Below are 23,045 nucleotides of genomic sequence, written 5' to 3' on the forward strand. Positions count from 1 at the left end.
CATATATGAAAAACGTTGTCTAACAATGTATATGGTGAGACTAATCTTGGATAAATGTGTATACTGTATATGATTATAAAGGCTAATTCGACAAAAATAAAGTACATAAAAAAGATAAATATGACTTAACGTCCTCGTTTTCGAGCGAAGCGCTTGTCTAGGTAACCGTTTGACGTCATCAGTAAGCGACAGACTTCCGTCAAAGCAACGCTGATAAATTTTAGTTTTTAATTTCACGGCCGAATTGTTATTGTTGTTTTTAGTTTTATGTGGTTGGTAAACGACTAGTGTAAGTAATACATTTTTTTTTTTTTATTCATTAATTTTTTTTAATAACCTAAACCTCTGTGTGCGTCATCGATAAGCGACAGATTATTCTGTATTTTTTTTTAACCTTTATTTCATTTTCCCGTCATGGTGTGTTTCTCTGACGTGGTTACTAAAGCACGAAGGTACGTACATTAATACACTTTTAATATTGAAACGACTTACCACCTCGTGTTAGCACACATTATTTTATTGTTCCGCATGTTTACTTCTGGAGTCCAACTGGTTTGACACTTTTCAGATATCCGTCCAGTTTCTTCTTCTTAATCTATTTTATCTTTTTTTTTTTTTCAGGTAAGTGTCTACTTTTTGTTAGCTAAACACCACAAATATTGTTGTTCGCTTGCTTTAAAACGGCGATACAAATTTCAGTCGTTTTAAAACAGACATTAATAAGAATCACACTTGGAGCCAGATTAGAAGTGTTGGAAAATAAATAGAAACACAATTGGACGAACATTACAAAATGGCAAGTAATCTTTATAAATCAGGCCAAGTTAAGGCTTTTCAGAAAACAGAAAAAAATAAATAAAAAAAATGACCAACATGAGTACATTTAAAACGACACGAGGACAGGCAGGACTGCAAATAAATAATAAATACTTTATCATATTTACCTAGTAGCTAAATATTTTTTTCAAAGACACAAAAGAAGAAGTGCAATAAAGTGTAGACAAGGTTTCTTCCTGATCAAACTTTTTGTACTTGATTGTTTGAGGTGTGTTCAAACATTCGTTGTGGGGTGACCATAAAAAAAGAAAATGCAGAAAATAAATGAGACATTAAGGAAGAGACAAGAATTGAATTGAATTGAATCGCTGAACTATATTTACAATTTAATATCTGCTAGTGGGTGAATTTGTAATGACTATAGTTAAAAAATGGCATTGATTCTGATGCCTGCAAATCGATACGTGTATTGTAACGAGGCCCCAACGATATTTCCGTGTCGATTTTTTTTTTTTTTTTTTAGCACACGCCTGATATACAGCCACTATAAGGGCTCCATTGTTCCTGACTTATTGAGCAATTACTTGGCGGGCCGCTAGGGGGAGCACCTCATAAGGTGGTGGGGAAATGGACGCAAGTGGTGGACGCGGTGCATATTTCAATAGTTGTCATTCGTACACCGATGACCTGATTTAGATGTACATACCCTCAAATGAAGCTAACTGCACTTTTTTTTTTGCATTCTTTTGTAGATAAAGATGTGGGTGAAGTAAAAGGTGGACATATGGAGGACTCGCCCACGGCGCTGCTGGCCGAGTTTTGCCACACGGACCCGCGGCGACCGTTCCCGCTGTGGCAGGATGGCCACGTGGGGGCGTGTTTCAACCAGCTGGTCCTCGGCGCGCTGCCGCACGCCGTCATGGCCGCCCTCGCCGCCTTCTACGTGGGCGCGGCCAGGTAAGCAAAAACACCGGGCTCCGTCTCATTTGCGAATCCGTAATCCGAATCGGATTGAATGTTCGTTTAGGGGGAAGCTGGCGCGGGCGGCGCCCCCTTGCGGCCGCACGCTGCGCCTGCTGTCGGCGGCGCTGGCGTCGGCGCTGTGCGCCGCCGACGCGGCGCTGGCGGCGGCGGCCCGGCGGCCCGACGTGTACCCGGACGCCCTCGCCGGCGCCTTGGGCGCGCTGGCGTGGCTGGTCCACGCGGGCGCGGTGGCCGTCCAACCGCGGTGGACGCGGGGGCCCCTGACGCTGGTCCTGTCGCTGCTGCTGTGCGTCCCACACGTGGTCGTCACCTTGGTCATCTACCTGCAAAGTAGGACTCTTTCGTTCTTTCTTTCTTTCTTTTAAATGCAGAGGAAAACAACAAATCAAGTCATTTCAAATTTTTTAAAATTGAAAAATTGTTTGACAAGATTCTGATTGTTTATTTATTTATTTTTAATTTAAAATTTTATTTACTTGAGGAAATTAAAAATGACAAAAACTATGACATTTTTTTTTAAATTTAGTAATTTTCAATTTCTTAAATTACATTACATTTGAATTAAAAAATAACAAAATAAAAAAAGTAATTGATTGAAATTGAATAAAAACTTCAGATGGTTTACTGTTAAAAAAAGAAAAAAAATCAAACCATTTGTGATATTTACGTTAACGTGCAGTACACAAATATGTAAAGCATCAAAATGTATGACTTTTGAAAAGTTTCTTTTTTTTTCTCTCCAAATTAGTTTATGTAATTATTGTGCCATGAATTACAAAAAAAATTTTTGTGACACACATGTTAAATGTCACAACTCCACACACAAAAAAATTATTATTATTATTATTATTGTTGTTGTTATTGTTGTTATTTTTATTTATTTATATTAAAAAAGATTATTAAAAATAAAATCTAATTTTAAAAATAAAAGCTTACTCGCGTCACAGGTTATTTGGAAAAAATAGTGTATTTTTATTGGATGGAAAAAATAAATAATTTATTATAATTTATTCTAATGAAATTTTTTAAACGTATTTTTTTAAATGTATTTAATTAAATTAAATTTAATCATTTATTCTTCTTTTTATTTAAAAAAAAATCTGGGAAAATATTTAGTAGAATTTTACAGAGAATTATCACTTTTTTTTTTCTTTTTTTTTTTTTATGAAGAAATAAAACAAACCTCAATTTCCCCAAATCGCAATTCGTTTGATTTTCAGTTTTTTGACCTGATAATTGAAAACGGTCTGCTGTCTTTTGGAACGTGTAGGAACCCCGCCCGTGACGTCACGCGAAGCCCTCCAGCTGGCCCGCTTGGTTCTGGCCGCCGGGCGCTCGTTGGCCGTGCCGCTCTACCTGGCGGGGGCGGCGTGCCGGCCGCCGCCGCGCGAGCGCGAACCGGCGCCGCGCGGCGGCCGGGACTCGGACTCGGCGCCGCTGCTCGGCGAGGAGGACACGGGCGAGATGGTGGCGGAGGACGGCAGCGGCCGCTTCTCCCGCCTCTTCTACCTGTGGCTGACGCCGCTGCTGCGACGGGGCCGGCGGGGCGAGCTGGACCGGGCGGCCCGCGTCTACCACCTGCCCCGCGGCCTGCGCACCGCCGTCATCCGCCGCCACTTCCGCCGCAGCTGGGCCGCGTGCCGCTGGGGGGCGGCGCCCGACCCCTGGCCCCGGCCCCGGCCCGTCCGCGACTTGGCCGAGGAGCCGCCCGAGCTGGACGGCGACGTGAGCCTGCTGCGCGTCCTGCACGTGGCCTTCGGGGGGCGCTATTACGCCCTGGGCCTGCTGAAGCTGGCGGTGAACATGCTGCGCTTCTGCGGGCCGCTCCTGCTCAGCCTCCTGGTGGGCTTCATGGAGGACCAGGACGCCCCCGTCGCCAACGGCGCCTGGTGCTGCGCCGCCCTCTTCGTCAGCTCCCTCCTCGGCGCCGTCCTCCAGAACATCTTCGCCTTCCAAGTCTGCAAGGTATTGCTTGCTTACTTTTTTCTAAGCACATTTTGAGGGCCTCATTTTCTCCCAAACACGTATAAATACGTTCTATTTTAAATATTACCATGCTCCCAAAGACTTATTTATACGTTTTTTTGTCTTTTTTATTTATACTAGAGAACTGAAGAGAATGCTTGAAGCAATTGTAGTGATTACAAAAACTGGCAGCAGAGTATAAGAGATCAACCAGGGCCGTGTTGCAAAAGGCGCTTTTCCCAACTGTTTTAAACAGATTTGTGAATAATAATGATGGAACTTAGCCGCGTATACCCTGGAATGTTCAGGAAAACTTGGTTCGTCAAAGACCCTTAATTGTCTTTGATACAAAACAAAACATGGTAATTGAGGACTTTAAAAGCTCCAATTGTACCCAAAAGCATGTTTTAGTCTGGTTCATTTATGATTCTGATGTGTCTTTGATGTTTACAAGTTGAGTACTCCAAACTTTGATACTGAAAAAAACACGTCTAACTCGTTCAAACCCAAAAATGTATAAATACTTTTTTTTCTTAATACTTTGTCATCCACTCTCCAAAATATATTTATACATTTTTTTTATGTTTTTGCTAGAGCATACAGAAGCCTTTGATGCAGCTTGGTAGTTATTACAAAAACCGGCCAGCAGGTGGCAACCGAGTATAAGAGATCAGCCAGGGCCATGTTGTTGTTTTTTTTTTTTTTTCAGTGTTTTCAGCATTTTTGTGAATAATAGTGAAATTTAGCGATACTATAATGCTAATTGTTGCAAAACCCGAAACGGATAGAGATATATTTTTATTTCCTGATGAAAGAAGAGACTGTAATCTTTCTTTTGGAAGGTTCCACGTTTTGATAGCAATAGAAGACAATATTCTGTGGGTCCATTTTATGCACTGTCAATTTGAAGTAATGGTCCATCATGTTGTCACGGCTTTAGGTGGCGCTGTCTGCCCGCGCCGCCCTGGTGTCGGCCATTTACGGCAAGGCGCTGCAGGTGGGCGGCGCCGGCCTGGCCCGCCTGGCCCTGGGGGAGGTGGTCAACCTGATGAGCGCCGACACGGACCGCGTGGTCAACTTCTTCAACAGCTTCCACGAGCTGTGGAGCCTCCCCTTCCAGCTCGCCATCGCCCTCTACCTGCTCTATGTGCAGGTGCGCCGACGGGCCCCGATCGGACGGGCTGGATCATGTGTGAGCGATGGTGCGTGTAACGCTCGTCTGTCTGCTGGCCCCGCAGGTGGGCGTGGCCTTCCTGGGTGGTGTGGGCGTGGCCTTGCTGCTGGTCCCCTTCAACAAGTTCCTGGCGTCGCGCATCCTCCGCAACAACCAAGACATGCTCGGCTACAAAGACGCCCGCGTCAAGGTGAGCTTCCGATTTCAAACGGCGGGAAAAGCCTCCGCGGGAATTTTAGTACGTTTGTCCACGTCGCCCCAGCTGATGACGGAGATCCTGTTCGGGATCCGTGTCATCAAGTTCCACGGCTGGGAGGACCACTTTGCCCGTAAGGCGGGCGAACGTCGTCGCGGGGAGCTGTCCCACCTCCGGGCCGTCAAGTACCTGGACGCCATGTGCGTGTACACGTGGGCCGCGCTGCCCGTCCTCATCTGCATCCTCACCTTCCTCACGTACGTGCTCCTGGGACACCAGCTCACCGCCGCCAAGGCAAGCGCAACAACTCGGATAACCACACGTTTGTTTGCGTGCGCGTGTAGCGAAGCGTGGAAGTGCCAAAGTGGTGTAAACATGTTTGACCAGCAAATATGTTTCAACAAGTATGAACTAACATGCAAATTCATTTCAACGTCAATAGAAACGTGGCATTACATGCACCGTAGACATTATATCACAAAACATTTACTTCCTTAAGGTATAATGTAGGTCAAATGCTCCAATTTTTTTTATTTTTGTATTTTTGACTTGGCAAGGCCGTGGCATTATGGGAAATAATTTAATAAGTTTAAATACATTCCAACCTACTTGCAATTACATTTAAACGCAAAAGTAGTATTTTTATTTTGTTTTTGCAAACCAATATACCCTATGACATTATAGGAAAAATTGGAAATATGTTTAATCGTATTTGCAAATACATTTAAATGTGATATAATAAATCATCCAAATTATAACTAAACAATATTTGCATAATTTTCTTTTCTTTTTTTTTTGCATAATTTTCAAATGTATTGGTGTAATGTAGGTCAAATGCGCAAAAAAAAAAAAAAAAAAGTCCCCCATGGCATAATGGGGGGAAAAAAAATGTTTTTAGATTTTAGCCTACAAATATGTTTGAACGTACTTGCAAATATGTTTCAATCTCTTTGCAATTTCCTTTGATTGAACGTATTTAAACATGTATTTGTAAATACATTTTTATTTATTATTAATTAATTCTTAATCATAAATAATATTAAATCATCTCAAATCATCTATTATGTTGATTTGTTTTTATTTTTATTAAGTTATTTAGTGGTTCTTATTTTTATTTATTACATTTAATTTAATTATTAATTAATATATATTATTTATTTTATTTCGGTTTTTTTTATTTCTATATCTAAAATTGAAAAATATCTGTGAAATAATAGAAACGGGTTGTCATCGTTGGAAAAGATCGTTTTACTTTTAAGGGATCGGCCGATTACGATCCCCCAAAATGAAGGAAATCGGGGCCACCCGAAAAATAATCACATAAATGACAAATAAAGAATACTTACTTTTATATTTGAATGTATTTCGATCCATTTGAATGTGTTTGCCAGTCCAAGATGTTGACTCCACGACTCCCGTACGTTGTGATTGATGGCCATTGACGGCTGGCGTTGCCCCTCCCCCCCTCGCAGGTGTTCACCACGTTGGCGCTGGTGGGCATGCTGATCGTCCCGCTCAACGCCTTCCCGTGGGTGCTGAACGGCATCCTGGAGGCCAAGGTGTCGCTGGAGCGCATCCAGCGCTTCTTCCGACTCCCCAACCGCAACCTGCAGGCCTACTACGCCCTGGGTAGGCAGGCCCCGCCCCTCGCCGTCACGGCTCTCGTCGTCGTCGTCGTCGTGATGCCGTCGTGTGTTTTGTTTGACCTGAAGTGTGGCCCGAAGACAACAACACGGCGGTGCTGTTGAGTCAGGGCACGTTCAGCTGGCAGGGTCCCCAGGGGGACGTTGAAGCGGAAGACGGCGCCCCCTCTGGACCGCTGCTGCTACTGCAGAACCTCAACCTCACCGTCAGAAAGGTAACGCGAACATCACGTCGGCTGTATCGATTGGTGCGGTCGCGACGGCGTTACCATGACAACACGCGTGTTTTTTTTATTTTGTTTTTTTTAGGGCTCCCTGACAGTGGTGGTCGGAAAGGTGGGCTGCGGAAAGAGCTCCTTGCTGGCTGCCATTACCGGAGAACTCAACAGGTAAAACGTCACATAAAAGCCAAAGAAAAAGCAAAACAAGCAAGTATGCACTGCTGGAGTTAGTTAATGCACTCAGTCGAAGGCCACTGAAACTTTACATTTGGATGCATGTAACCAATTATTTAATAAATAATAATAAGTTTTTTATCTATAGTGAATAAATAAATAAAAAGTGTAATAATTTTAAATTTACAATAAGAAATGTGAGTTATCGTTTTGGAATACTCTTATCAACTTTTAAATATTAATAAAATTCAGTGTTACCTTTTTATTTATTGGTTTAATCATTTAAATATATTTTTTTTAATATTTTATTTTGTATATTTATTTTGTTAATAATCATGAATTTATTTATTCATTTTTTTTTTTTAAAGGATTATCTTATCATTTTTTTACCTGCTGTGACATCTAAATCCCCCTCATTCTTAGGATGAAAATAAAATGTATTTATTTATTATTAAAATAAATAACAACAGCGCCACAGTGTGTCATCCGACATAAGAGCAATAATTGTACATTTATTTTGAAAGAGTTGGTCAATTAATTGTAATTAAACATCAAAACATGCAAAAAATTATTACCTCACAACCTTTCATACAATATTGGTAGATTTTTTTTTTTTATAATAATTTGTTGAATTATTATTTAATTGATATTTTATGAGTAATTAGAATTTTTTTGTCACAATTGCTTACAATTCAAATCCTGAAATATTTCATTACAGATAATTTTGCATCCAATTTTGGTAAAATCCAAACTATTTTTAATGTGTAAAATGATGAAATTAGTCAGAAATCAAATTAAATGATTATTCTTTTAGTGTTAAAAAACCAAAACTCTTTTTTATTTTATTTTTTTTTTCTGTATCAGGCACAGCGGCGTGGTGTACGTGTCGGATCGCGAGCGCGGCTTGGGCCTGGTCGCGCAGGAGCCGTGGATCCAGCACGCGTCCGTGCGGGACAACATCCTGTTCGGCAAAAGCTTCGACGCGACCTTCTACCGGGCCGTGGTGGAGGCCTGCGCCCTGGCCGACGACATCGCTGTACGTGATAACTTTTGTACTGGGGGGGGGAATCATCTTCAACAACTTGTTTTTGTTTACCTCCCTCTTGTCCCACAAATCCAAATTTTCCATTGAAATTCATGTTCATTTTATCCACCAGTTTTGAATTCTAGTCTCAGTTTCAATCACACTTGTTAGTTTTTATCATAGTTAGTCAACCTCATCCCATTTTTTTTTTTTTTTTTTTAAGTTGACTATAAATCGAGCATTTTCGTCTTTATTTTCGTCCAAGAAAACTTTATTCGTCTAGTTTTAGTCAACAAAAAACTGTCAACATTTTATTCTCGTTTTCGTCGGGACAATCATTTTAAAACCCCTGCATTTTTTTTTTTTTTTGTCAACAGATTATGTCGAACATTTCCGATCCAAAACCATTCATATCATTTTTTCTCTCATCTTTTTGATCAAAAACAACTTGACACACAATGACAATATATGAATGAGCTCCATTCTATGAGCTGGTAAATTAGCCAGAATTAGATAGCGGTTAGATTTAAGGGATAGTTGACTTATTTATTAGCCCATTATGGCAACAAAAAAATGAATATTTTGTCTATAATTAATTTGATACTTACATTATATTTCACGTACAATTAGTACATTTAACTCATTCACTGCCAGTCATTATAGAAAATTTTTACATTTCCAATACTCACGTGATATTCCATTCAATAATTATATATAAACCGAATCTACCAAATAACAGAATAGACTCCCTACTTTTTGTCCCATCCCGTTCTTTTATAATTGACAGCAGAAAAACGTAGGTTTGCCAAAATACAGCCATTTCTCCCATGGACTCTGAAACTGTGTTTATTTCCTATAAAATGGGGCAATGATGTCATCTACCGGTGGTTGGGCATCAGTAAAGTCGTTTCCAAGTTTGATATTTACAGTGGAGTATGCTCAGATTCGCCCCCATTTAGCACCGCTCTAAAAAATACAATTGACAAGTATACTTGTCAAAGGCAGTGAATGAGTTAAAAACATTTTGCAACTTGCTGTCGACTGAAAATGACATCCCAACGGGTAACCAATCACAGCTCACCATTTTGGTCATGTGATATTCACAAGCTTTTTTTTTTCTAATGAAAGAATGGAATGCCATCTTTCATGCGGTACCCATGTTGAATATGTAGCAAAAGAACACAATATTCTGTTTGTTTCGAAAAATGAGTTAAAATGCTCGAAATCCGCCGCTGGCATTGAGGGTTGTTTTTTGATAATGTGTGGCAGTAAAAGAGTTAAAAAAAAAAATACGTCTTTGGGGGCACTTGCAACAATTAAAACAGAACGTATTTATACGTTTTTGGGAGCAAATTACCAAAGACTAAAACAAAGGACGTTTTTGCTGTAATTATTGTTTGTTGTCCTTTCAGTTTTTTTTGTTTTTATTTTATTTTGTTGACGAAATTGTTTTATGATTTTTCGTTATTTTTTGTTAATTTTAGCCCACTAAAATAACCTTGATTCCGTACTCGTCCAATCTTGTGCAGAAATTGCATTCTGTCGTTATTCCAATTGTGTGTGTTTGCGGCAGATGTTGCCGGCCGGCGACCGCACGGAAGTGGGCGAGAACGGCGTCACGCTGAGCGGGGGCCAGAAGGCCCGAGTGGCCCTCGCCAGGGCCGTTTACATGGTGAGGCCTTTTTCGTCCCGACGGCAACCGAAAAGGAAAACGCCAATCGAGCAATAACGTCGCTCGCTTGCGGCGCGCACGCAGGACAAAGACGTGTACCTGCTGGACGACCCGCTGGCGGCGGTGGACGGCGAAGTGGCTCGGCACCTCATGCGCAAGTGCATCCTGGAGCAGCTGGCGGGGAAAACCCGCATCCTTTGCACGCACCGCGTGGAGCTGGTCGACGTCGCCGACATGCTCGTCCTCATGGACGACGGCACCATCGTCACCAAGGGTACTTTTTTTTTTTTTTTTTTTTCCTCAGTTATTTTTTGATGGTTATTATGCACAATACACACTTAACGTAATCAATAACATCAACACAATGCCACACAAAACATACCTTCAATTGATAATTTAATATAATATGCTGTAGGAAAATATCAACCAAACTGTCAATTTTGACTAAAATTGGATTCAAACTAAAATACAACCAGATGACTAAAACTTTAATTTTCGTCAAAAGACTAAAACTAAATGCAGCAGCAATGATTTCCCAGAATTTATCGTTGGGGACCTTCTCTGCCTCTTCTTCTTGGTCTTCTTCTTGCCACTGCATCTTTTACAGTACAGCTCAGCGCCACCTGTGGCAGTCTGTGGTACTACAGTGCAGCGCGACTCTTAAATTTGGCCTTTTATGCGTCCGGTAAAGCCCGCCTAAAATATAAAATAATAATCACAATTATTTCAGCAATAATTGAAATCACGATTATTCAAACGATTATTTATTTTTTGGTACAAAACAAGAAAAGGTTAACACATTTTAAAATATTAAGACCAATTAAAAAAAATAGAACCGCTATAGTTACGTAAATTTCTTTTGGACCAAACAGAATTTATAATAATTTATATTTGTAATAAATACTTATTTATTTATGTTGGCAAAAAGTTGAAGTTTGGAGTGCAGCATGTGCACTGTGCAATAGGAAAATCTTTTTTTTTTTTTTTTTTTTTTTTCTTTTTTTTTTTTTTTTTGGGGTGGGAGGGATACACAAAACAAGCAAAAAAAAATATGAAGACAAAATTCTTTGAAACATTAATTATGCAAGTTTCTTTTGGAGGAAACATAATTCATTAAATTAGTAATTTTAAAATAAAAAAGGTGCAAATGTATATGTTTAAACGACTCAAAAATTTAATTAATATAATTTTTTTTTTTTTTTTTTTTACACTGATGCTGATTTTGCAATTATGGAGTGTAATAATCCTAATAATAAGCCCTACGTTGTTGTGTTCAAGGTCCGCCAACAGAAATCCTTCCTTTGCTCGAAGCGGAACCGAGCCGACCCAAAAAAGAGCGCGAGTCCAAAGAAAAAGGTGCGCAACATGCAGATTTTTCTTGGATTAATTGTTGAATTGTGACGCTGATATCGTTTTATGTGTGAGCAGAAGATGAAGATGAAGATGAGGATGAGGAGGAAGAAGAAGAGCAGATTTCCCCCAGGCAGATCCGTCTCGACGATGACGACGACGACGACGTCGGCGACGGCCAACGTTTGGGCTCGGAGAAGAAGGAGGCGGGATTCCTGTCGTGGGACGTGTACCGCGCCTACTGGGCGGCGATGGGCGGAGTCCTGGCCACCTCCATCTTGATGTCGTTGCTCGCCATGCAAGGTTTGCAACCGTTTTTTTTCTCTTAGGGATGTAACGATATCCAAACATCACCATACGATCATTATTACGATATTGTGGGGAGGTTGCCGATATTTAGATAAGGTCACAATATTGTAAAAAAAAAAAAAAAAAGAGCAAATAATATATAATAATTGTCTAATTATTATTTAATTTATATTTTATGAGTAATTAGATTTTTTTTTCACAATTGCTACAATTAAAATCATGAAATATTACATGACAGATGATTTTGCATCCAACACAAAATTATGGCAAAATACAAAATATTTTTAATATGTAAAATTATGACATTAGTTAGAAATAAAATGAAGTGGTAACTGGGGATGTAACAATATCCAAACATCACAATACTATAATTATTACGATATTGTGGGGAGGTTAGTGATATTTAGATAAGGTCACAATATTGTAAAACAAAAAAAACAAAAAACAAAAAAAAACAGCTTATACTAAAAAAAAAAAAAGGAAAAAAAAAACACACACACAATACAATTAAAATGTGCAAAAATTATTACCCAACAACTTTTCATACAATATTGGTAGAATTTTTTTATTTTTTAAATATTTGTCTAATTATTATTTAATTGATATTTTATGACTAATTCGATTTTTTTTCACAGTTGCTACAATTAAAATCATGAAATATTACATGACAGATGATTTATCCAATTTTGCTGAAATACAAAATATTTTTAATATTTAAAATTATGAAATTAGTCAGAAATAAAATAGAAGTGGTCACTCGGGATGATATCCAAACAGTCATGATATGATAATTATCACAATATTGTGGGGAGGTTGGCGATATTTCAAAAAAGGTCACAATATCGTAAAAGAGCTCATAATGTTGTTATTATTATTATGTTTTATTATTATGTAATGTTGTTCATCTGACAATTAGCATGGATTTTGAAACATAGAATGGCCAAAACATGCCTTGTGAAAATTAAACTGCACTAAAAAAAAAAAAAAAAAGGTAGCCACCAGAGGGTGCTAGAACTGCACAAATGTAAATCTCACCTGGTGTTTGCGCCGCAGCCTCCAAGAACGCGTCGGACTGGTGGTTGTCGTACTGGATCGCGGCGCTGAAGAGCAACTCGTCCGCCGGGGGAAACGATTCCTCCTGCTGCCGCTCTGTCGACTCGCCTCGACTGCTGCTCTACTCGGGCGCCACTTTGATGTGAGCACGTCTTCAGAAATATGCAGTTTTTCATTTGCAATTGCAGTCATGTTCACCATCACTTTCTTTTTTTAATAAATAATAATAAAAAAAAATAAAAATCCACTTCATTGACTATAGGGATCCAAACGTTATGATACGATATGAAGTTCACGATATGATAATTATCCTGATTGATGGGGACAATTAAAAAGAAAAACCTCACAATATTTTAAAAAAAAAGAGCTCATACTAAAAATAACGGCACAATATTGTGCATTTGTACATAATAATGCATAATTCTAATAAGACTTAATGTTCCTTGCTAATGCATGCACACATCGACTTCCTCCACATATTGACTCGATTCACAAACGTTAAGTTTGCCTTCATCCGATGATTCGCGTGGATTTTAGACATAGAAGGGCCAAAACATCCCTTGTGAAAATTAAGCTGCGCTAAAAAAAAACAAAAAACTAGCCACCAGAGGGTGCCAAAAATGCACAAATGGAAATCAACCCGACTTTTTTTTTTTTTTTTTTTGAACAGATGTGCTGCTTTTAATCATGACATGACGACGACGATTGTGGCAATTTTAATATCGCGATAAATCCCGTTCATTATTACATCCCTAATTGATTCATCATCAAAATACTCGGTAGGTTAATTCATTATGAAGACAATCATTAGTTGCAGCCCTTAAATGTAAACTGTAATTAGCGTATAAAAGTGTTAAATTCCTGATAAAATTAGTTTTTCTTTTCATTTTAATTATTTAGCATTTCTTAATTTTTTTTTTTTGTATGTATTGTTTGTTGAAAAGACTTTTTTTTTTTTTTTTTTTTCCCTAGCATGCTGAATGATTGTGATTTAAATTAGGGCTGTACAATATATCGTAAAAATATCGATATCACGATATTGGCCCATGCAATATGCATATCGCAAAGACATGCAATAAGTTTCATATGGAATTTTAGGTTTTGTTTTGTTTTGTTTTATCTAAATTTGACCAGTCAGCCGCTAACTAAAATGTGCATCGCCATCCAATAGTTAAACATTATCGATATGGAGTTACAATTAATGAACTAAGATTAGATTGAGTTTGCTTATTTTGCTGTCTGAAAAAAAAATGTCATTCTTTCATGAGATCATAAAAATGTCATTTCCTTAGGTACATGTTAAATATCGCAAAAATTTCCATATCGTTATATTCAGCAACTATATCGCATGATTTTCCAAACTTGATTTAAATCATGATCAAAACTAATCGCGATCATCATTTTGGTTAGATTCATGCAGCTTTAGTTTTTCAACTGGGAAAATATGAAATGAAAACATGAAAGGTCTCTTTATTAATTTTTTGGACACAATAATGTGACACTTGCTTGAAACTTGAAGGTGAAGATTTTCCACACGTGATGACCACTGAAAAATCTGGAAAAAAAACCCCATTCAGGTCTCCTTTATCGGCGGCGGCGGACGGGAGCGACGACGTGCGCTTCTACCTGGGCGTGTACGGCGCCATAGCGGGAGCCAACAGCCTCTTCACCGCCCTGCGAGCCTTCCTCTTCGCCTACGGCGCGCTCTGCGCCGCCGCCGCCATCCACGACCGACTCCTGGATCGCGTCATCAAGGTGACCGTCCGCTCGTAACTCATTGGCCCACGTTTGTATTTCAAACCGTTCGCTGCCGCCGACGCCTTTTTACGTCAAATACGGTTTTCGACGGGTGGATCGACAGTGACGCAACACATTTTTCAACCGTGCTAAAACTAGACCAGATAAAACCCTCATTCATAAAAAAAGAAAAACTGACTAAATCAGTAGTGCTTAGATTTGGTGGGAAACGGCTCGTTTTCATCATGGCCCTGTTTGATCTCTTATACTCTGCTGTCTCCTACTGGCTGTTTTTGTAATTACTACCATATTTTTTCATCAGTTCTCTGCCTTTGAGACGTTGCATCAAAGCCGTCTGTATGCTCTAGTTAAAAAAACAAAAACAAAAATGTATAAATACGTCTTTGGGATACTGAATACATTTAAAATAGGACGTATTTATACGTTTTTGGGAGCAAATGAGTGAATAAAGAATAACTGGGACTAAATCAGTGTGCGTTTTCGTCAACTAATGAAGACGAGACGACATGTACTTAATGAAAAACTGGACTCAAATCTTTGGACATTTTAGTTCATAAGCAAAAATGAGACAAAAATGCTAATGTTAATGCTAATGCTGGCTAACTGGAGGTGGAGCCATAGTTATGGAGGACCAAAACTGCCAAAATTCAAAATAAATAAATTACTAAATAAATAAATGACTGAAAGTGAAAATAAAAACGTATAAAAAAATATAATTAAAATTTTTTTTTTTTCTCTTTTTATTTACATTTATATTTATTTTATTTTTCTTTATATAATTTTCGAATTCATAAATAAATGACTAAAAGTGTAACTAAAAATGGTTAATAAAAAATAGAATCCGAAAATTGTATCCAAAAAAACTAAATATAAATATAAAATAAATATAAATGGAAATAAAAAGAGCAAAAAAAAAATTATAAATATATATATATATATAATTTTTAAATTTTTTCTCAAATTTTTTTTATTTATTTATTCATTTATTATATTTTGAATTTTGGCAGTTTTGGGCCTCCATACATAGTAGCCACTTGTTGATATACTGTAATTGTGTGTGAAATTGTTTTTCATCGAAACAGATGAGAAAATTTGACGTGAAATAGTTTTAGATCCCGTTTAGCAAAGTGGCTTCTCCTGTTAATGTTGAAGGTTTGTTTGTATTTTATATACAACAATGTTGCTTGTGTGTGTTCAAAAAGGAAATAAAAATTGAAGTGAAAAAAAAAAAGAAATACTTTTAGATCCCAATTGATCAACAAAAAATAAATAAATATATATATATATATACAGGGGTAAAAAGGGTTGTCCTGGCGAAAACTAGACTAAAACATTGAAAGTTTTTGTTGTCTAAAACCAAATGAATAAAATAAAGACGAAAATGCTTGATTTTTTTTTCCTTTTTTCTAATATAAAAGCAGTACCTTACTCCCCCCGCAGGCCACTGTGAGCTTCTTCGACACGACGCCGCTGGGCCGCGTGCTGAACCGCCTGTCGTCGGACGTGTACGGCGTGGACGACAGCCTGCCCTTCGTCCTCAACATCCTGCTGGCCGACGCCTTCGCGCTGCTGGGCGCGCTGGCCGTCATGAGCCTGGCGCTGCCCTGGCTGCTGCTGGCGCTGCCGCCGCTGGCGCTGCTCTACCTGCGCGCGCAGTCCCACTACCGACACACGTCGCGCGAGCTCAAGCGGCTGTGCGCCGTCACGCTCTCGCCCGTCTACTCGCACTTCTCCGAGACGCTCGCCGGCCTCGCCACCATCCGGGCCAGCCGGAGCTGCGCCAGGTGAGTCAAAGAATGAGTCCGTGAAAAAAAAATCTAAAGTCTATCTTTTGCCATTTTGCAGCAATTAGCATTAGAATATAGCAAACTTTCATCAATATTCGCATTCCTGGTGAAAACACTGGCAAAAAGAGCTTGTTGCAACATGGCCCTGGTTAATCTCTTATACTCTGCTGCCACCTGCTGGCCGTTTGTGTAATGACTACATTTCTTCAGCTGTTTTTTTGCAGTCGAGAGGCTGCATCAAAGCCTTCTGTATGTTCGAGCAGAAAAACGTATAATTACGTCTTTGGTACACATAAAACATTTAAATTTGAACGTATTTATATGTTTTTGAGAGCAAATTAGTTAATGACCGCTCCTTCCTTGGAAAGCCTGTAGTGGGGAAATTCCAGTTGCAATGCAGCCGACACGTCCGCATCCAAATTCAGAAGTAATAAATTTGATAATATTGCATAATTTGCGGAAACTGGGGTCAAGTTGTATTTTACAATGTTAAAAATGTGCAGAATTTCACAAGTTATTTCATGTTAAAGATTAGATAGCTCTTAATATGAAAAGAAAAATTCTCTGAGCTGTCGCCAACATCTTACAATTTCAATTATGCCATCTAGTGGCAGAACAATGATCAACACATATCAATATAAAACGTTTTTTTTAATTGTTTTATTTTATTTGTATGTTTATGCTATCATCTAAATTGAAATAAATTTGAATAATTTAAACAAATTAGATAATAATGCATATATTTGAAAAATGACCAATATAAATCAATATGACTTTTTTTTTAACAGTACAATATCTTATTTTTTTTTTTTTAAATCTTTTTTTTCATTTATTGATTTATTTTAAAAAATGGAACACAACATATTAATAAACATTTACAAATGTAAATCTGTCTGGGATTATAGCCGTTTCATTAATTTTATGAATGAATTATTATGAAATTACTGTATTAATGACGAAAAGATGCGGCCATATTTCTATTAGTTTAGCATTTTTCCCCCTACTTTTAACGAGAATATGGAAACTTAGAAAAAAAAAATATTGCACATTTTATTATACATTTAGAAAAGATATTAAAAAAAAATTGCGATTAATCGTGAGTTAATTATTGAAGCAATGCGAGGGTAAAAAATTTTCTCCTAAAAAAAATCCGTTTAATTTCCATTTGGGCAGTTGTAGCACCCTCTGGTGGCCAGTTTTTTTTTAGTGCAGTTTAATTTTCACAAGGCATGTTTTGTCCCTCCTATGGTTTCAAATCCACGCTGCTGCTCCGATGGAGGTTGACGTAATATGCTTGTGAAAACGATCGGCGGCCATTTTGTTGTTTTTGTTTTTTGCGGCGCGAAGGTTCGAGGAGGAGAGCGTGCGCCGCTTGGACCAGAACCAGCGCTGCTTGTTCCTGAGCAACGCCGCCGCCCAGTGGCTGGACATCCGCCTGCAGCTCATCGGCGTCGCCGTGGTGACGGGCCTCGCCGCCGTGGCCGTCGTCCAGCACCGCTTGCGCGTGGTCGACCCCGGTGAGACGATATCCCGACTTGCGTTCAAAACACATTTTGCCGTCCACTGAAGATGACATGTCAACGAGTACGACCAATCACGGCTCGGTTTGCTAACGTCACATGACTAAAACACAGAAAGCAGGCGAGCTGTGATTGGTTGTTACAACAAGTGGGCAAAATCTTCTTTTAAAGGTATTAATTGTACATGAACCATAATGAAGTTATCACATGAATTATAGGCAAAATATGTACTTTTTATTCCCAAAAAAAAAAGATTGGAGTCTCTTCTGGCTGATCTGTTGCCACCTGCTGGACTTTTTTTTTTTTTTGGCTCTCCTTGCCCACATGCACAGGGCATTGAAAAACTAAAATGTGAAAACAGTGCAAGAAGCTCCTTTATTTTTTATTTATGTATTTATTATTATTATTATTATTTTTAAACGAAGCTACTTTAAGCTCACATGCCCACGTCAGCTTCTGATGTCACTCACAAGGCCACACCCCTTAAAGGCACACATACAACACAATTTACGTTGCAGTAGTGATACTTTATAAAACCGGGTCTGCTAGCTTGTCGCTAAGGCTAACACATAACGGAAATGCATCAACCTGTTGAACTCATTTGCTCCCAAAAACGTAGAAATCTGTTCTATTTTAAAATGTATTATATCCCAAAGACGTCTTTATACATTTTTTTTAATTTTTTTTTAATGCTAACACATAGAGAAGGCTTTGATGCAGACAATGGGTGAATTTTTTTTTTAGTAATGACAAAAACGGCCAGCAGGTGGCAGCAGAGTATAAGAGATCAGCCAGTGCCATGTTGCAACAAGCTCTTTTGGACTGTTTTCACCAGGAATGTGAATATTGAAGTTAGCTATATTCTCATGCTAATTTTGCAAAACGGGAACAGATAGAAATATACTTTTTATTTTTTTTCCTGGTGAAAGAAGAGACTTTAATCATTGTTTTGGTAGTTTCCATATTTTGATAGCAATCGAGCACAATATTCTGTGGGCCTTGCAAAATCCAGTCCAGTAAAATGGCGGCGTAGCTTCAGTCAAAATGGCTGCCAGTCAATGTGTTAAGAATCCGTCAGTATTTAAACGAACGAATCTCAGGTCAGCGAAGAGCAGAAAAGTGAGCCTGGGAACGATTTTGGTCGCTAAACGATTGAAACCATTAACTCATTCACTCGCCGCCATTTTCACATTTCGCAATCCCGTTTGCTCCCGGCTGTTTTACTGACTGATTTTGCAAGGCCCACAGAATATTGTGTTCTATTGCGATAAAAGCATGGAAACTATCAAAAGAAAGATTAAAGTCTCTTCTTTCATCAGGAAAAACAAAGTATGTTTCTATCTGTTTCCGTTTTGTAGCAATTAGCATTAGAAGAGAGCTAAGTTTCATCAGTTTTCACAAATCGATTTCAAATTGTAAGTAATTGAGCTTTTTTTTCTAGATGGCCCTGGTTGATCTCCTTTGCTCTGCTGCCACCTGCTGGCCGTTTGTGTAATAACTACCATTTCTGCAACCTTTCTTTGCAGTTGAGAGGCTGCATCAAAGCTTCTGTATGCTGTAGCATAAAAACAAAAACAAAAAAAACGTATAAATACGTCTTTGGGACACTTAAAAGATAAAAAACAACAACAACGTATTTATACGTTATTGGGAGCCAATGAGTTCAGCGAAAACGGCGTCAAAAAGCGTCGGTGATGTTTTTGCAGGCCTGGTGGGTTTGGCGCTGTCGTACGCGCTGTCCGTCACCTCGCTGCTGTCGGGTCTCATCTTGGCCTTCGCGCAGACGGAAATGCAGCTGGTGAGCGTGGAGCGAGCGCACGAATACTCCAGCCGGCTCCCGGCGGAACCTCAGTATCAGGACCCGCAGGTATACGCAACCAGGCCGGACGTCCGCTCGGAAACCGGATGTGTCCTTAACGCTCGTTCTGTTTTGATTGTTTTTGTTTTTTTGACAGCTGCCGCCGTCGTGGCCCGCGCGCGGGAGCGTGGAGTTCCGCCACGTGGTCCTGGCGTACCGCCAAGGTCTCCCCAACGCCCTGGACGACGTCAGCTTGGCGGTGCGAGGCGGCGAGAAAGTGGGCGTGGTGGGCCGCACGGGCTCGGGCAAGTCGTCGCTGTTCGTGGCGCTCTTCCGCATGGCGGAGGTGAGCCGGGGGACGATCCTGCTGGACGGGAGGGACGTCGCCGCCGTCGGCCTGCGGCAGCTCAGGTCACGTGACGCCAAACGCGCGAAAGGCCGCGCAGTGAATCCACATTCAACTACTATTTCAACGATGACAATCTCGGCATGAAACCAAAATACATTTAAATGATTTATATTTGCACCTTTTTTTACATTTAAAAAATGACGAATAAATCTTCAAAATGAACTTGCATACAATCAACTACAATTTCAATTGCTCTTGATATGCTGAAATCTGAGTAGTTGGACAATCTTACATTTAAAAAAAAAATAACTCCAAATGATTACTCGATTATTAGCATAGTTGTCGATTAATTTGATAATTTAATAATCGTCACAATTGATTTTGACAGCTCTCGATTAACAAGCTAGATTGTAACTTTCAGTGTTCCAATCTCATTTTATTGAAAAATATCTGTGAAATAATACAAACGGGTTGTTATCGTTGGAAAAGATCGGTTCATTTTTAAGGGGTCGGCCGATTTACCAATCCCCAAAATGAAGGAATTCTAAAATAAAATAAATCAAAACAAATAATATAAACTATAATATTAAATATGAATAAATAAAATATTATTATATGAATAAATATTAATGATCTAAATAAAAGTCTAAAATAGTTGTTCATCTGATAATCGGCTACTTGCTTATTAATCCATTCATTTTGTCAGCTCTAAATCACCACAGAGCATCTTTGGTTTCCCATCTCCGGAGAGGCTGAGGTCATAGGTCAAGGGTCATATGTCGCACTCAAAAATGGTACTTTTGTTGTCCGTTTTTAGCAGATTGTCTCCAAACTCTGTGAACATATACAACATAGATCGCCACATATCGGATTCATTTTTTTTTTTTTTTTTGCAGCGATGAGTGATTCGACAAATCGCTTAAGGTCAAAGTTCACCAACAAGGTTCAAAGTCCAATTTGCAACAACCCGACACTTGGGTCTCATTTGAAAATGTGATTTTGTGGATTTTCACTGCTGCAGGTCCAGGCTGGCCATCATCCCTCAGGACCCGTTCCTGTTCAGCGGGACCATCCGAGAGAATCTGGACCCCCTCGGGCAGTACCGGGACCAGCAGCTCGTCGAGGTCCTGGACCAATGTCACCTCAGCGCCGTGGTCAACGCCATGGGTGAGACATTCCCACGCTCCACGTTTCTTGTGTCCTCTTTTTATTTTTATTTTATTTTATTTTTTGCCTGACGAGGCCCGTGTTTTTTTTTTTTTTTTTTTTTGTCAGGCGGTCTGGACGGCGAGCTGCGGGACCGAGGCCGGACCTTCTCCGTGGGCCAGCGGCAGCTGCTGTGTCTGTCCCGAGCGCTGCTCACTCAGGCCAAGGTCGGGTCGAAAAATCTGGCGCGAGCGCTCGGCGCCGGGTCGTGACGCAATCGGTCCCGCCCCCCCCCTGCAGGTTCTGTGCGTGGACGAGGCCACGGCCAGCGTGGACCGGCAGACGGACAGACTGCTGCAGAGGACCATCGCCGACAGGTTCCGGCAACAAACCGTCCTCACCATCGCGCACAGGTCAGAGTGCGCTTAGTGTCAATTTTTGAAATTTTGTCTCAGTTTGAATCTCGCTTGTTAGTTTTGATCCCAGTTGGTCAACCTCATCCCGTTTTTATTTAGTCCATTTTCAGTCGACTATAAATATAATAGAGTGGCACGGTGTACGAGTGGTTAGCACGTCCGCCTCCCAATTCTGAGGACTCGGGTTCGAGTCCAGGCTCCAGCCTTACTGGGCGGAGTTTGCATGTTCTCCCCGTGGCCGCGTGGGTCTTCTCCGGGTACTCCGGTCTCCTCCCACATTCCAAAGACATGGAACATGAACATGCAGGTTCATTGAATTGTCCCTAGGTGTGCCTAAGTGAACACTAATGCGAATGCTAAGCTAATATTAAGCTAATGCTAACTCAACGTTAGCATCTTAAGTTAATGTCTTAAGTTAGCACGCTAAGTAAGCTTGCTAAGCTAATGCTAATGCTATGTTATCATGCCAAGTTAGCTGGCTAAGCTAATGCTAAGTTAATATGCTAAGTTAATATGCTAAATTAACATGCTAAGTTAGCTTGTGCTCAGTTAGCATGCTACCTTATCATGTTAAGTTAGCTTGCTAGGCTAATGCCAATGCTAAGTTAGCATATAAATTTAGCACGCTAAGTTAGTAAGCTAATGCTAACTTAGCATGCTATGCTAATGCTAACCTAATCAAGCTTGGTGTGTGTGTGTGTGTGTTGGTGTGCGGCAGGATCAACACCATCATGGAGTGCGACCGCGTGCTGGTGATGCACGCCGGCAAGGTGGTGGAGTTCGACACGCCGGCCGCGCTCTGCCAGAAGGACCGCTCGCTCTTCCAGCGGCTCCTGGACAGGGAGGGAGCAACCGCCACCGCCACGGCGCCGGAGCCACTTTGACGGCAACCTTTTTTTGCGTTTTCGGGTTTTTACGTCACCGGGCGTTCACGTTTGTACAATGTGGCGCTCAAGCTGAAGAAAAAACTTGACAGGAACACATTTTCTTTGCCAAAAAAATTAATAAATCCAAAATGGAGGGGGAAGAATGTACGATGACTGTATTGACTTTTGGGATAGGGCTGGCTATCGTTTCAAATTTCCTCAATCAATTGGATTTTGATTCACAAGAGTTCAGTTCGATTCGATTTCAGTTGTTTCCCGATTTGATTCACATCAGTTCAATCTGATCTTGATTAATTATGGAACATAAAAATTTTTTTTTAATTTTGCAGAGGCAGTAACTGTCATCATTGAAAATCAATCATTGTTAATATGAATTCAAAAGATTCTGAATTGCCAGTTTTTCATGAATGTAAAAAAAAAATAAAAATAATCCTTTTAAATTCATGTGAACAATACATTTGAAGAAAACAGTAAAATACCAAAAAAAATCAGCCTTTAAAATTGAATTTTCTTGTTAATTTATGGGAATTTATTATTTTAAAAGGAAAATCAATTTATCGATTCTCCTTTTTTTTTTTTTTTTATTTGTATTTTGTTTTAAGCCAGCCCTATATTTTGGGATCTACTTAGGTGTGTTTTCCTTCCAAATATGATATTGATATCGTGAACAATCACGATGACGTCACGAGCGGATTTTTCCCGCAATCGGTCGAGGTGAGGAACGAGGAAACGTTTGTAAATAAACACAAACGTGTCTTACCTGATGTGCTCTTTTTTTTTTTTTAATGCAACGGCTTCCCCCAAATATTTTCACCAGCAAGACCACCTTTTTTTTCGCATGC

The 23,045-nt window shown here is 39.7% G+C and overlaps 1 protein-coding gene across 5 annotated transcripts; it reads left to right on the plus strand.

Annotated features, from left to right (window-relative positions):
- Positions 1-366: 366 nt before the first annotated feature.
- Positions 367-22,967, plus strand: abcc10 (ATP-binding cassette, sub-family C (CFTR/MRP), member 10). 5 transcript variants are annotated; one of them, XM_077523601.1, is made up of 25 exons: positions 373-452; positions 1,530-1,734; positions 1,805-2,091; positions 3,032-3,726; positions 4,667-4,879; positions 4,965-5,090; positions 5,163-5,390; positions 6,569-6,725; positions 6,809-6,954; positions 7,049-7,128; positions 7,999-8,170; positions 9,732-9,830; positions 9,915-10,104; positions 11,109-11,186; positions 11,259-11,483; positions 12,543-12,684; positions 14,120-14,297; positions 15,741-16,084; positions 17,435-17,604; positions 19,314-19,474; positions 19,563-19,816; positions 20,776-20,921; positions 21,030-21,127; positions 21,201-21,313; positions 22,035-22,967. In XM_077523601.1, exons 2-25 carry the CDS (start codon positions 1,562-1,564, stop codon positions 22,198-22,200), a joined length of 4,641 nt encoding a protein of 1,546 aa, XP_077379727.1. In that variant the 5' UTR covers positions 373-452; positions 1,530-1,561; the 3' UTR covers positions 22,201-22,967. The 5 variants fall into 5 exon arrangements, with proteins under 5 accessions (XP_077379728.1, XP_077379727.1, XP_077379725.1 ...); XM_077523599.1 differs by having other exon boundaries at positions 19,563-19,751; XM_077523600.1 differs by lacking the exon at positions 373-452 and adding an exon at positions 490-621 and having other exon boundaries at positions 19,563-19,751.
- The last annotated feature ends 78 nt before the right edge of the window (positions 22,968-23,045 follow it).

Source organism: Festucalex cinctus, chromosome 6 (assembly GCF_051991245.1).
Source record: "Festucalex cinctus isolate MCC-2025b chromosome 6, RoL_Fcin_1.0, whole genome shotgun sequence".
In the NCBI taxonomy this organism is placed as follows: domain Eukaryota; kingdom Metazoa; phylum Chordata; class Actinopteri; order Syngnathiformes; family Syngnathidae; genus Festucalex; species Festucalex cinctus.

Coding starts and splice junctions, on each gene's coding strand:
- abcc10 (XM_077523599.1), top strand. CDS start 1,562: ATGGAGGACTCGCCCACGGCGCTGCTGGCCGAGTTTTGCCACACGGAC. Junction 2,092..3,031: donor CTTGGTCATCTACCTGCAAA/GTAGGACTCTTT, acceptor TGGAACGTGTAG/GAACCCCGCCCGTGACGTCA. Junction 19,475..19,562: donor CTCAGTATCAGGACCCGCAG/GTATACGCAACC, acceptor TTTTTTTGACAG/CTGCCGCCGTCGTGGCCCGC.